This window comes from Aphidius gifuensis, linkage group LG6 (genome assembly GCF_014905175.1).
Source record: "Aphidius gifuensis isolate YNYX2018 linkage group LG6, ASM1490517v1, whole genome shotgun sequence".
Taxonomy (NCBI): domain Eukaryota; kingdom Metazoa; phylum Arthropoda; class Insecta; order Hymenoptera; family Braconidae; genus Aphidius; species Aphidius gifuensis.
In genome coordinates, this window is record NC_057793.1 from 6,849,272 (window position 1) to 6,863,092 (window position 13,821).

Sequence of the window (13,821 nt, forward strand, 5' to 3'; positions counted from 1 at the left end):
AGTAATCCCAAAACAGCAACAGGCACTTTTTACACTTATTTCACTTTTATTATATCACTTAATTTTTTTTATATATTTCTTTTTTAATTATAATCACTAGCACTTGCACAAACACTTTCACTTTTTTTTTTTTTTTTTATGACTATACGAGACGATCGGCACGTGGTCATTTCAAACTAAACGTAATAACCGACAAAAAAATTCTAAACGATATTCACTCCGCGAAAACTAAGACGAACTGACGAAATTCTACAAAAATATTCTTTTATTTTACACTTGTACTTTTTTTTTTTTTTTTAACCAAACAACCACGAGGTACTTTTTTACTAACCACGAACTTAATGGACGGAAAATTTTTAAGTGATGTTAAACCGATGAAACCCGGAGACAAACTGACTGGACATCGTCTAGGATTGTCCTTTATATATCCTAGACAGCTGTCCTAGACGAGGACTAGAGGTCACTTTTTCTAGGATTTACTGCCTAGTTTCGGCCTCTGCAGATCAGCCATTGGCTAACGCCAGGCAAAAATTTTTGAAAAACTTTTCGCGCCAGGTGAAAAAGAAAATTTCACGTGGATGCCATGCTCTCGAACCTAAAAAAAAACACGTGCAAAAAAAATTTCAAATATATTTTTGTGAATTTTAATAATTTGTAAAAGAAAAAAAATACATAAATGTATGTACCGATTATTTTAAAATTGATTAGAATAATTTGCAAATTAAGATTTTGATTGATGAACTTGTCTTGCTGTTGCTTTTCACTGCGATGACTTTGAAATTTTACAGAACAATTATTTTGACATATAGTATTTAAAATTAAGTAAAAAAACAAATTAAACGGATTAGTTTTTTTTTTATAAATTTGTTGAATCGACAATCGAACAATAAAAATGATCAATTAAACACTTGCATCTTTTACGAGGTAGTGGCAATTTAAAATTTGGTTAGAATTATTTTAAATTGCCTCGTGTAGACTACCTCGTGAAATTTTATTATAAAAAAAATGTGCAAGTGTTTAATTGATCAATTTATTTTTCGATTGTTGTTTCAACAAATTTATAAAAAAAATTATTTACTTAATTTTAAATACTATATGTCGAAATTTTTCTGTGAAATTTCCAAGTCACCAGTGAAAAGCAACAGCAAGACAAGTTCATCAGTCAAAATCTTAATTTGCAAATTATTCTAATTAATTTTAAAATAATCGGTACATACATTTATGTATTTTTTTTCTTTTACAAATTATTAAAATTACCAAAAATATATTTGAAATTTTTTTTGCACGTGTTTTTTTTTTTTAGGTTCGAGAGCATGGCAAATATTGCCTGGCGTTGGACAGCGTGATGTACAAGTAAATTTATATTTTAAAATTAATTAGAATAATTTGCAAATTGAGATTTCGACCGATGAGATTTTTTTTTTATTACAAAATTCCTTGTGTTATTTTAAAATTATTATATTATTATTATTATATGATAAATTAGCAACCCGATGAAAATTCTTCCCCGTCATTTCTTCGATTTTTTCCCTGAGCCTAATAATTTCAGTTCGATTTATGATACCTTAATGACAATTTTTATTACTAACAATAATTGTTAAAAAAAAGTTTTTATAAATTCGAAATATTTTAATTAAAAAAAATTCAAGTAAAATTGATTTGTGAATTAATTAATTTAGTCCTAGTTAATAATTGATTCAATTATTACAAAACATCTAGCTTTATAAATTGAATATTTTCGAAAATTACAATAAATTTATAAACAATTAAAATAGAAAACTTGCAAATTTAATTATCAAATTTTAAATTAATATTTGATATATTATTTTGAAAATAGTAAAAAACCTCTATTACAAAATAAATACTATTAAAAATTTTAATACACATAGAAATAATAGTAGTTATGAGCATGGATGAATAGCGAGTTGATGAATTTTTATTACCACAGTCAATTGGCATTAGTTACGGTCCATAAACTCAACACAGACCTGTGGTTTTTTGCCTGTAAACCATGTGTCTATCCTCAGACTTGAATAATACATTTATTCACATATAATATTCAAGAAATTTCATTCAAATAAATTTCAAAATAAACAAACCAAAAGCTAAATAATACTTTGTTTCGTATTCAATTAATAACAAACGTAATTGAATTATATAAAAATCATTTGCATAATTTTTATTTGTTATTTGTAAATTTAAAATATTCTTATAATTATTAATTATTAGTTGAATAAATATATTTTAAAAATTGGCCATGTGATCAGACAAGTATGTGCAAGCATGAAACACACATTGGATGAAAATGTTTGCCAATTTCTTGGCGATTTAAAATTAGATTCAGAGCAAAAGTTTCGCGTCAGACTCATCAAAGAGATAAATGAAGAATTAAAAGAAAAAAAAAATTAAAATTTTGCAAGAGGGAGTGTGTGGAAAAAGTAAAATTAAAATTAACTTTTTGTTGATGATGGAATAATGGTAGTGGTGATACTTTGTTTTCATAAATAAAAATATTAAAAAGAAAATTTTTTAAAAATTGAAAACTTATATTTTCATAAATTTTCTTAATGAAATTTTATTAACATTTAAATTATCTTTAAAAACAATCATTCTGATTTCTGTTACTATTTTTTTATTTTTTTTTTTCTCATTTTTAAGTACAATTTTATGTATAAATTAAATTAATTTTTTTTTTTTTATTAATTATTTAAATAACAGGTTTAAATTAAATTAATGGAAAAAAAAAAAAAAATACTACATCTACTAAATAATCATAAAAATATGTAAATTAATTAAATTTTTTTTTTTCAAATAAATTATTTTTATAATTTTCAAAATTAAAAAATAAAATAATTTTTTAAATTAAATTTTTGGTTTTTTTTTTGTTTTTTCATAATACAGAGTAAAAAATAAAATAAAAAAAAATTTTTTATAATCAAATAATGAAATTTAATATTATTTAAAAAATAAATTCAATAATATATATTTAAAATTAATTAATAATTTATTGTCAAATATATTTCTATGAATTTCCATAAGATATTTTAAATATCAAAGAAAAAACTTGCGTTCATTTTTTTTTTTTTTTAAATAAATTATATTTTGTATTTACAACAATGATAATAAATAATATAATTAAATAACAAATATTAAAAAGAACGCTCCAATCACAGCACGTTGATAATTAATGGATATAAATATTTAAATCCTCTTGAAAATCATTTATTGATTTTGTGTTTTAATTAAAATCAAATGATTAATCAGTTGCATTTGGATTTGTATATGAAAAACCTTGAAAGACACCCTGGTCCATTGATGTTAATATTTGTTCAGGTACTGGTGTTAATCTTGGTTTTTCAACAGTAAAAGCTGTATCAAAATATTTTGTATCCAGTGTGTGTTCAAGTGCTGGCTTGAATGGTGGTTCTAACAGTCTTCTTTCTAGTCTTTCCCATTGCATTGCCTATTCGAAAAAAAGATAAATAATTATAATTTTTTCATCATTTAAATGAGCAAAAAAAAAATAAATAAATAAATATATTTACATGAAAAAATGGATGTAATTGTATGTCATGTGCAAGTGGCCTTTTTCCAGCATCTTTTTCCAGCAATGTCACTAGTATATTCATAGCTTCTTGTGATAAATATCTTGGTATAAATGGTCTTTCATTACATATACTCCAAAATAATTCATCCTCATCACATCCAGAAAATGGTGATTGTCCAGTTAACATTTCATAAAGTAATACACCAAATGACCACCAATCAACAGCTTGATTATACTTTAAACCTTTTATTATCTGCAATTTATTTAATTTCAAATTATAATAATGATAATGAGATTGAGTCAGGGCAATATACAATGATTAATAAATTAATTTTCCAAATAAATAAATTTAAAATGTCGAAAAGATAATATGATAAAATGATAAATACAATGATAATTATATTTAAATATCTTTATTCATAATGTAATTATTATATAATCAATGATGATAATTATATCTTTAGGAAAGTCATATACAATGATTAATATAATTAATTATTCCATAATAAATATAATAATTAAAATTATGAAAATGAAAATATAATGATATAAAGTAAATTTAAAAAATTGTACATTAATAAATGTAATATTTTAATAATCGATTGATTGATTTATTTATCATTAATTATTTGAGATCATTTACATATAATAGTCATTAATGTTTATTTTGTTAGATTATATTTTAATATTGTTATACTATTTTTAATTATTTATTATTATTATTTTAATTTTAAATATTTTACATGCATTTATCATTACTTCAACATAACGCAACAAACCTATGTTTTTATTATTATTATTTTATTTATGTTAGAAATTTTTATTAATCAGGATATTTATTATTTCAATTTATCTATTTTTTAGATCATAAATTTTTAATTCTAAATATATTTATTAATCATAAATAATATAATTATATTTTAAAATAATAAATTTTCATAATAATTCATATTTACCTCTGGTGCCATGTAGTCAGGTGTACCACAAAATGTATCAGCAGTTCTGTCCAAAAATATTTGTAATTTACACATACCAAAATCGGCAATTCTAATGTGTCCTTCAAAATCAAGTAATACATTATCAAGTTTCAAATCCCGATATACTATTCCTTTTTTATGAAGAAAGCTAAGTCCAGACCATATTTCCGCAGCATAAAATCTCGCTCTAAATTCAGCAAATCTACCAGATTTTTGTATATGAAACATCAAATCACCACCATTTAAATATTCCATAACGAAAAATAAATGTGATTCAGTTTGAAATGTACAAAATAAATGACATAAATATGGATGTCTTGTTGCAAGAGTTAATACTTTTCTTTCAATAAGTGTACATTCAACATCATCATCTTCTAAAACAACATCTTTTTTCAGACATTTAACAGCATAAACACAATCTGTACCACGTAATTCAGCCAAAAGAACTTTGCCAAAGCTTCCCTTTCCAAGAACCTTAAAAAACATAATTCAAATAATTATTATTATTTCAACAACTCATTATTTTAATTTATTATTATTTTAATATTCATATTAAAATTAGTAAATTTATTTTGATTTATTCAATCTTTTTTTTGTTATATGTATCAAAAAAAAAGAAAAAAAAAAATTGTTATGTCTAGATAATTTACATAAATCATAACTAATTTTATTTTTAAAAAATTTATATTTAAAGCCAAAAAATTAAAATTTGAAAATTATTAATATTAATTATCAAAAAAAAAATATTTTTCGAATTTAATAAATAATCTTACTTTGAGAAAATGAAAATCTTCAACAGTATATTTTTTAAATCTTGGTAAATTTGTTGCTGGTGGTGTTATCCTACCACTTGCATGAAGATGATCTGAACTATCAGAATGACGTTGATTATCTGATGATTGTGAAGGTGCTGTAAATTAATTTAAAAAATGTGAAATTAAATTATTATAAAACCAAAAGATAAAATAAAATAAGGAAGTAGATTAAATTGAATGAGGTTGTCAATTTGACCCTGATTTTAATTGTCTCTTGATGAACTCGCCAGTTTGGCACCAGCCAAATGTTATCTGCCCAGATGTACATTTGGCTAAAGTGACATTTTTTAAAAATAGAATATACTCATTTGTGTTCGTCTCATTTATAATTTTTCTTCCTTATTTTTTATTTAAAAAACACATGTTCACATGCTAATTAAAATTTACAATTAATATTTATAAATAATCATTTAATCACACAAGCATTTTTTTTTGCAAAATGTTATTAATAAATTTGATGGTTTTTTTTTGATTTTATGTTTGTAAATAAAGCATATTTTGTCGTGAAATAGTTTAGTCAAAATTCATGATGATTGATTGTTATAACAGGTGGTTGGATATATTTAACAAAACACATGTTTATTTATTTATTATTATTTTTTTTTTTTTGAATAATTTTATTTTGACTATTTTGTGTTTGTAAATTTTTCAAGATTTTTATTCAGGGTCATGGAGACACACGAGCCAGAGGGTTGAATGACTATTCAATTACATATTTTTCAAGTTTATGTATCACGTGCCAGATTCAACAAATAACCGTTTAATAATTTTGATTTATTTAAAAAAAAAAAACAACATAATAATAATAACGAAAAACATAGATTTCTTAACTTTTAAATAATTTCATTTTTTAATTTTCTAATTTAAATTAAAAAATTTTTTATTTATTTTTAATTTTTATTTTAAAGTCTGCATTTATTACTTAAATTTTATTTTATTTTTTCATTGCAGCATCATTTTTATTTTTATACTCAACTAACACATAATTTTTTTATATTTTTTTAATGAAGAAATTTTCTATTTTTAGATTTTAATATAGATTGTTAAAAAATTTAGAATTTTTTTTTTTTTTTTTTTAAATCTTGGCATTTAATATTTTCTTTGTTTATTGACGTCATTTATTTATTTATTTTCAATTTTAATGTTTTTTGCTTTTTAATATTGGCGAAAATTCAATTGTATTGTTAATTTTTTTATTTTTCATTTTAATGATTGTGTTTTTAAATTATTTTTTTCTTTCATCTTGTATTTTTAATTATTTAACTGTTGTAAATTTAAAGTAGAAAGAATGATAATTTTATGGATATTTAAAGTAAATATAGCAAACCCGGAAACAAGTGCAAGTTGTTTAAAAAATTTAATGTGACAATGTCTACAAAATGTAGCCCAGAATATTTCAACTTTATTTTATTTGTTTAAATATATTATTTTATAATTAAAAATGTGAAAACTAATTAAAAGTAAAATTACCATAAATAAAATTTAAAATTAAAATAATCAACCAAAACGCAGCTGTTTTTCATAAATTATTAAAATAAATTTATCGTGATAAAAAAAAAAAAAGAAAATTAAAAATTTATATAGTCTGGCTTTTCTTAATTTGGATATGATTTTGGCAAAATCCCACTTGTTAAATTCCACAACAATTTCTCAACACGTTCAACATCAAATTTCTATATCCAAATAATTTTTAATTCGAAAAAAATTTTGTTTTTTCCCCAAACAACAATAAATTTATCATCACAGACACTTTTTGATTTTTTTTTTCTATTAAAAATTTAACTATTAAACTATTTATTTATAATTATTTTTTTTCATCATTAAACTTTTCATACCATCAACATTATCATGAGTATCTAAATTTCCCTGCAAAATATCTTGAGATATTTCTAAACTAACACGTCTATTATCAATTCCACGAATGTACCTTCTAGGTCTCATATTAACTAATAAATATAAACAATAAAAATAATAAATAAATAATTCAACAAAATAAACACTAAAGAATTGTTAAAAACTTGAATGCGCAGATCAAACTGTTTCAAATTATACAAAAGTTTTAAAAAAAAAATACATCTCATCCATAACCACCTGACGTCACATAGACAAAATAAAACGAATATAAATCCAAGAGACTGATGAAGAAATAATATATAAGAAGAAAAAAAAAAAAAAGAAATATTTAAAATAAAAAAATAAATGGTAGGTAAAACTAAAAATAATTTTAACTTTACTGCGCAAGATTTCTGGCATTAATAATGCATTTTATAAATTTTTTTTAAAAAATATTTATAAAACGTAACTAAAGACACTTTAGACAGTTGTTTAATTTTTTTTTTTTTTTATAAATTTTACTTTTTCACATTGAGAATGGTCAATGTCTTGATGTCACTGATAATTATTTTAATAATTATTAATTTAGCTTAAACTCACCTCGTTTTAGAGCTTGCAGTGCTTCAGCAACGAGTTTTTGATTTAATCCACAAAGATTACCAGTTAATTTTTCACATTTTTTGTGACAAACCATGTCGCAATCTAATCACATAATAATAATCTTAATAGTATATATTTTAATCATCAACCCTATCAGCTCATACGAATTTTTAATATTAAAAGTTAGTAGAAAATAAAAACAAATAAAATTCCATGCAGTTAAATTTACATTGATAATATTGATTAAGTTGAATTTTCATGATGAATGATTTAATTTTTCTAACAATATTCATCAATAAATTAGAACAAACTTAAATAAATTAGACACAATAAATTGACAGTGTCTTTGTCAAAATGACATCAAAATAATTGGCATTAAATCAATTGAAATAACAATTGATAAAAGATTCAATCAATCATTGATGATGATGATGTTAATGACACAATTAAACAATAAAATAAAAATTATGAAATAAAATAAGTACTAGATAATCTTGGTGATCCATCAAATCCAGAATCATTGCTTCTTGTTGATGATACTCTTTTTTGTTCATCTTCATGTTCAATTGAATTATCACTACGTGTTGATTCAGTTGTTGTTGTTGTTGTTGTACTTTGTGTACTTGATGAACTTTCAGTACTATCACTTTTACCAGATGGTGATCTTGTTGAATGTTTTTTTTTTTTAATTTTAACTCTTTTAACTTTTGATAAATCTCTTGGTGTTGCTGTTAATAATAATGTTGGTGTTGTATAAAACATTTTAAATAATTCTTGTGGACGTTTTTGTATTTTATTACTAACTCGTGGTGATAATATTTTTTTATTATCTTTTTTTATTGTTTTATTTTTACTATTATTATTTATAGTTGTTGATGTTGGTGATGTTGATGTTGATGATTTTTTATTTTGACGAATTTTACGTATAACACTTGTATCATTTAATTTTTGGGTTGATTTTTTACGTTTTGTTAGTTTTTTCTTGGTTGATGCTTGTGGCACAACTGATGCAATGACCTCTTTTTCTTTTTCTGTAATTTTTTTTATGGTTGTAGTAGAGTTGGTGGTGGTGGTGGTGGAAGATAATTCTGTATCATCAAGCTCAAATAAATTAAGACTCTTGTCCCATTTTGATATATTTTTATTTATTATTATTTCTTCTTCTTCATTTGTTGGTGTTTTTGGACTCTCATCGTCATCTTCATCATTATTAATTATTTCTTTATCATCATTTGTTGTTATTGATGAATCTATTGGTAATTTTTCAGCATCAATTGCTAATGTTGTTGGTGTTGTTGTTGGTGTTATTGATGTTGAATTATCATTAATAAATTCTGATGAATTATTTTCAGGTTCTTTGACTTCTTGAGTTAAAGTTGGCTCAACAACCATGTCAGGTATTTCCAAACTATTATTTATTTCTATTAAATTATCAACTAGATCTTTTGATTCATTTGGTGCTTCAGGTTTCAATGATTTTTCAATATCAATTTCATCTTTTTCAGATATTTTAAAAATTTCATTGACATTATTTTCTTCTGCTTTTTTATCTTCTTGATGATTGTCTTCAATTTTTTCTTGTTCAACACAAGGTATTGGCTCACTCAATGATTTTTTCAATGTAATATTTTTATTTTTAACAGCTTGTTGATTTTTAGATTTAATTTCACTCCAAAAATCAACGTCTTCTGATGATTCTTTAACTGGTTCAATAATTGGTTTTATTTTATCAATACAACTTGATAAATCATTATTTTTATTATCCAATAATTTATCATCAAATGATGATAGCTTTTTATTAACAGCTATTTTCTTTTTAACTTTTTTAACTGGAATAATTTTATTACTGTCTTTTATTTCTGGTGTTGTTTCACGACTTGTTGAATTTATTATTTTAACACGAACATCATCATCACACTCGAATGAATGACCTTTTGAATTTACTAATGTATTTTTTAATAAATTTTTATTTGTTATTTTTGAATTTATAACATCAGAATCAATTGATCCACCAATTCCACTGTCTGTTGATGAATATTTTAATTTAACAAGTGTTTTATTTTTAATTATTAATTTATCATTTAAATCTTCTTTTTTTTTATCAATAATTATGGCATTTGATTCGTCAATTTTAACAGGATCTATTTTTTCATCAACTGATAATTTTTCATCAATTATTTTATTACAATCTTCTTGAATATTTACAACATTTTTTTCAATTAAATTTATCTCTTCTTCTTTCTTTATATCTTTATCAATAATTAAACCACTTGATTTATCAATAGTATCAATACAATCATCAACTGTTAAATTATCATTAATTATTTTATTAGTATCTTCAATATTTTTTTCAACTACGCAAGTACCAAGATTAATTACTGTCGCACTTGGCAATACTTCAGAAACTTTATCATATTTTTTTTTCTCCTTAACAACCTTCAAATTATCATCAACATTAATTATTTTACACTTACCAATATTATTATTTTCAATATCACCAACAATGTCTTTTGTCAATTCATTAATTTTTTTTTCAATCACCAAATTATTATCATTTTTTTTACTCAAATTATCATCTTGATTTTCTTTTATTTTTACCTTTTCATCATCATTATCATCAACACCATCAACACTTACAGCTAAATTTTTTAGATTTAAATTATCTAAATTTTGACAAGGTTCTTCAAGGTCTTTTGTTGTTGAATTGCTGATTGATGTGTTCACGGATTTATCATCTATTACACTAATTAAATTAGAATCATCTCGATAATTATTTTTTTTACTATCATCATCAGCAATCATCACCCCTCCACTTGTTTCAACTAAATTAATATTCCGTTTGATGACCTCTACATCACTTTCAACATTATTAGACCGGATATTGGCATCAATCAATAAATCAACGTCATTAAATTTTAATTTATTTAAATCATCATGAATTAATTTATTCTCATCAGTTGTCAATTTATTGTCATCAGTTGTTATTGTTGTTTTTAAAATTTGTGGTTTTAATGTTAAATAAGCACTATTTCTTGATTTATCAAGTACATAAGATTTTTTAACTGGTAATATTATAATTTTTTCATCATCATTGATAATTTTTTTACAAAATTTATCATTTTTTAATTTTAATTCTCCTGGATTTGGTAAATGTATACTTTCTCTAAATTGTTCATATTTATTTAGCTTATTAATTTCTGATTTTGTTGATAAATCATCAACATTATTAGGCTCTTCAACTTTAAACAGCTCAATATTATCATTTTTTTTATTATCAATTTGTGTAGATGACGATAATAATAATGATTTTTTACGTTTTTTAGCTTTTTTTTGTATTTTTTTCATTGTATCATTATTATTAATATCATCATCATCATCACTATCTGTTTTTTTACAAATATTACTACATCTAATAGTATTTTTATGTATAAAATTTCCTTTTTTAGTTTCAACTTCAATTTCAGCTTGTTCTTCAGCAACAAGATTATCCAATACTTCAGCTTGTACTTGTGCAATAACCATTTCACGTTGTAATTGTTTTGAATCCATTTGTATATCAGCTGATGAACGTCTTCTTGTCATTCTTCTTGTAACACGTTTTTGTATTGCCTCTTGTTGATCTTCAATATCAGTTGTATCATTGTAACTTGAACTTGTAAGCTGTGTTAAATTATTATCAATAATTTTTTTATCTTTTATTAAAAATTTTTCAACAAGTTGTTCACCAATTGATTTTTCACGACGTTCATAATGATCACGTAGTGCTGGATTATTTTTTAATGCTTGTGAACGTATTCTAATTGTTGGACGATCACGACGTAAACGATGACCATGTTGTTGTTGTTGTTGTTGTTGTGACGATGATGATGATGGTGATTGATATGAACGTGGTGTTGATACATCAATATCAGCTGTATCAATTATTCTTTTTGTTCTTGATGGAAGTATTGCTGATGGTGCATAACGACGATATGTACTCAATGGTGATTCTGATATTGTTGATAAGTGCGGTGAGTATCTCAAGGGTGTGTGAACCCTGAAAAATTTATTATTTTTTTTTGTTTTTCTCTAATTATTACATACGTTATTTTCTTTTTGTTTTAAATTATCACGTAATTTTTGTTAGTCAGCAGTTTAAGAGACGTCACTCATGATAAATTAAAAATATCTGGCCTTGGGTTTTTTTTTTTTTTTTTTTGATGATTTAACTTTGTTTTTCATGTTTAGAAATTTATTTTTTTTGATATGGATGAAATGATTGTGTTGATTGATGTGTTCTCAATGTGCATTATTGTTTATTTAATTTCTCAACATGTCCTAATAACATTTTAAACTTTCGTATGATTTGATCGATTGAGGACGATTAACTATTTGCAGATGTCGGATTTTTTTTGGCAATAATCCAAATGAAAAAATATAAAAAAATAAAATTAATTTGTCATAATTATATTGAGGATAATAATGGGTATTTAAATTGTTATTTAAATTTTAATATGTTGAGAATGTTGATGAAGATTTTAAGACAGAGTTATAATTTGGAGAATGATTTGAATGCTAAAAATTCAATTGTGGCGAAATTTAATTGGAATGGTATCAAACAAAGAATGGAACAAAGTAGTTAATGTTTTTTTTTTAATTTTGTTCTTTTGTCTGGCTTGTTACCAAGTGTAATTACTAGGCCTTAAGTATTATTTTATTTATAATTTAGGTTTTTTTTTTGTGTAGAAGATAAAATAATTTACATTGCCCTTCGATTATGTCAAGAATTGTTGAGTGTGACGTCCCTCAAATGCCAGGGTATCAAATTTATTTGCTTATTTTAACATCTTACGTATTAAAATAACCGGAAATAATGGCAAACAATTGTTAAATTTGTAAATAATAATAATTAAGTAACAAATTTTTGAAAATTTCATAAAAAAAATTTGATTCGAAATTTTCTTTTGTTTTTTCTATAATTATTTAAATAATTAATTTAAATGTCAAATTTTTTTTTCATTTAATAAATTAAAATATAAATTTTAATTTAAGTTAATTTTTTATTTATTTAAATTTTAATTATTTAGTTTAAATAATTATTATTATAAAAAAAAAAAAAAGAAAAAAATAGGAAATTTAATTTTCGTGAATATTTCGATTTTTTTTTCTAAATCGAAATACATTAATTAAATTTTTTTTTTTCGAATTATCTTACCGTCCTGTGCCTGTCATTAGAGAACTATGAGTTGAAAATGGACCACCATAAAAATAGGGGCTACCATCCCCATAATATGACATTTTGAAAATTTAAAAAAAAAAACGGAAAAAAATTTAAATTTCACAATTGATTTATTTATCAATAAATGACATTAATAAATTAATTTATAATCACAATCACCCACTTTTATTTTGGTTCATTAGTTAAATAAATAATGAAGGAAAAAAAATTTTTTAATAATAATAATTTCAATAAATTTCAGGTGTTTTAAATATTTGTGTTCTCACGGTTCAGGGAGCCAAGACCGACTGAGTTTTAAGCCAGCGAACTCAATGTGTATAATAATAGAAATTTAAGTATATCTATCAGACTTCCCTAGTATGCACAAACTACACACATTATACAATCAAAATATACTAATAAAATAATAATAAATGTCGTATTTAAACATCAACACATAATTTTGTTAAAAAAATAAAAAAAAAAAACATTTTAATTGTGACAAATAAGCAAAAAAAATCATGCTTTTTAAAAAATTTTTTTTCACACTTAATGTCATTATATTTTGGCAATATTATTTATTCATTGTTTAAATAATATTTATGTTTATCAAATGCCAAAATATTTTATAAATCGATAGAGTATTTTTTTTTTAAATTAGATTATTTAATTATTTTAAAAAATTCGTATGAGCCAAAGATAGTTTTTTTTCTTTTAAATTATTTAATTATTATTTAAATATATATTATAAACAAATTATTGTTATTGTTCATTAAAAAGATGAATTGTTTTTTGATTTTTATAATTGGCAAAAAAGAAAAAGGATATAGTTTTTTTTTTTGAATATTTAAA

At 22.7% G+C, this 13,821-nt stretch overlaps 1 protein-coding gene across 2 annotated transcripts; it reads right to left on the reverse strand.

The window, feature by feature from the left end:
- Nucleotides 1–2,559: 2,559 nt before the first annotated feature.
- LOC122859139 (serine/threonine-protein kinase pakA-like) lies at nucleotides 2,560–13,296 on the reverse strand. Of its 2 annotated transcripts, XM_044162526.1 has the most exons (7): nucleotides 12,967–13,296; nucleotides 8,258–11,808; nucleotides 7,773–7,874; nucleotides 5,298–5,434; nucleotides 4,504–4,998; nucleotides 3,546–3,800; nucleotides 3,164–3,463 (listed from the first exon to the last, which is right to left on the reverse strand). In XM_044162526.1, exons 1-7 carry the CDS (start codon nucleotides 13,047–13,049, stop codon nucleotides 3,257–3,259), a joined length of 4,830 nt encoding a protein of 1,609 aa, XP_044018461.1. In that variant the 5' UTR covers nucleotides 13,050–13,296; the 3' UTR covers nucleotides 3,164–3,256. The 2 variants fall into 2 exon arrangements, with proteins under 2 accessions (XP_044018462.1, XP_044018461.1); XM_044162527.1 differs by lacking the exon at nucleotides 7,773–7,874 and having other exon boundaries at nucleotides 2,560–3,463; nucleotides 12,967–13,270.
- Nucleotides 13,297–13,821: the final 525 nt, after the last annotated feature.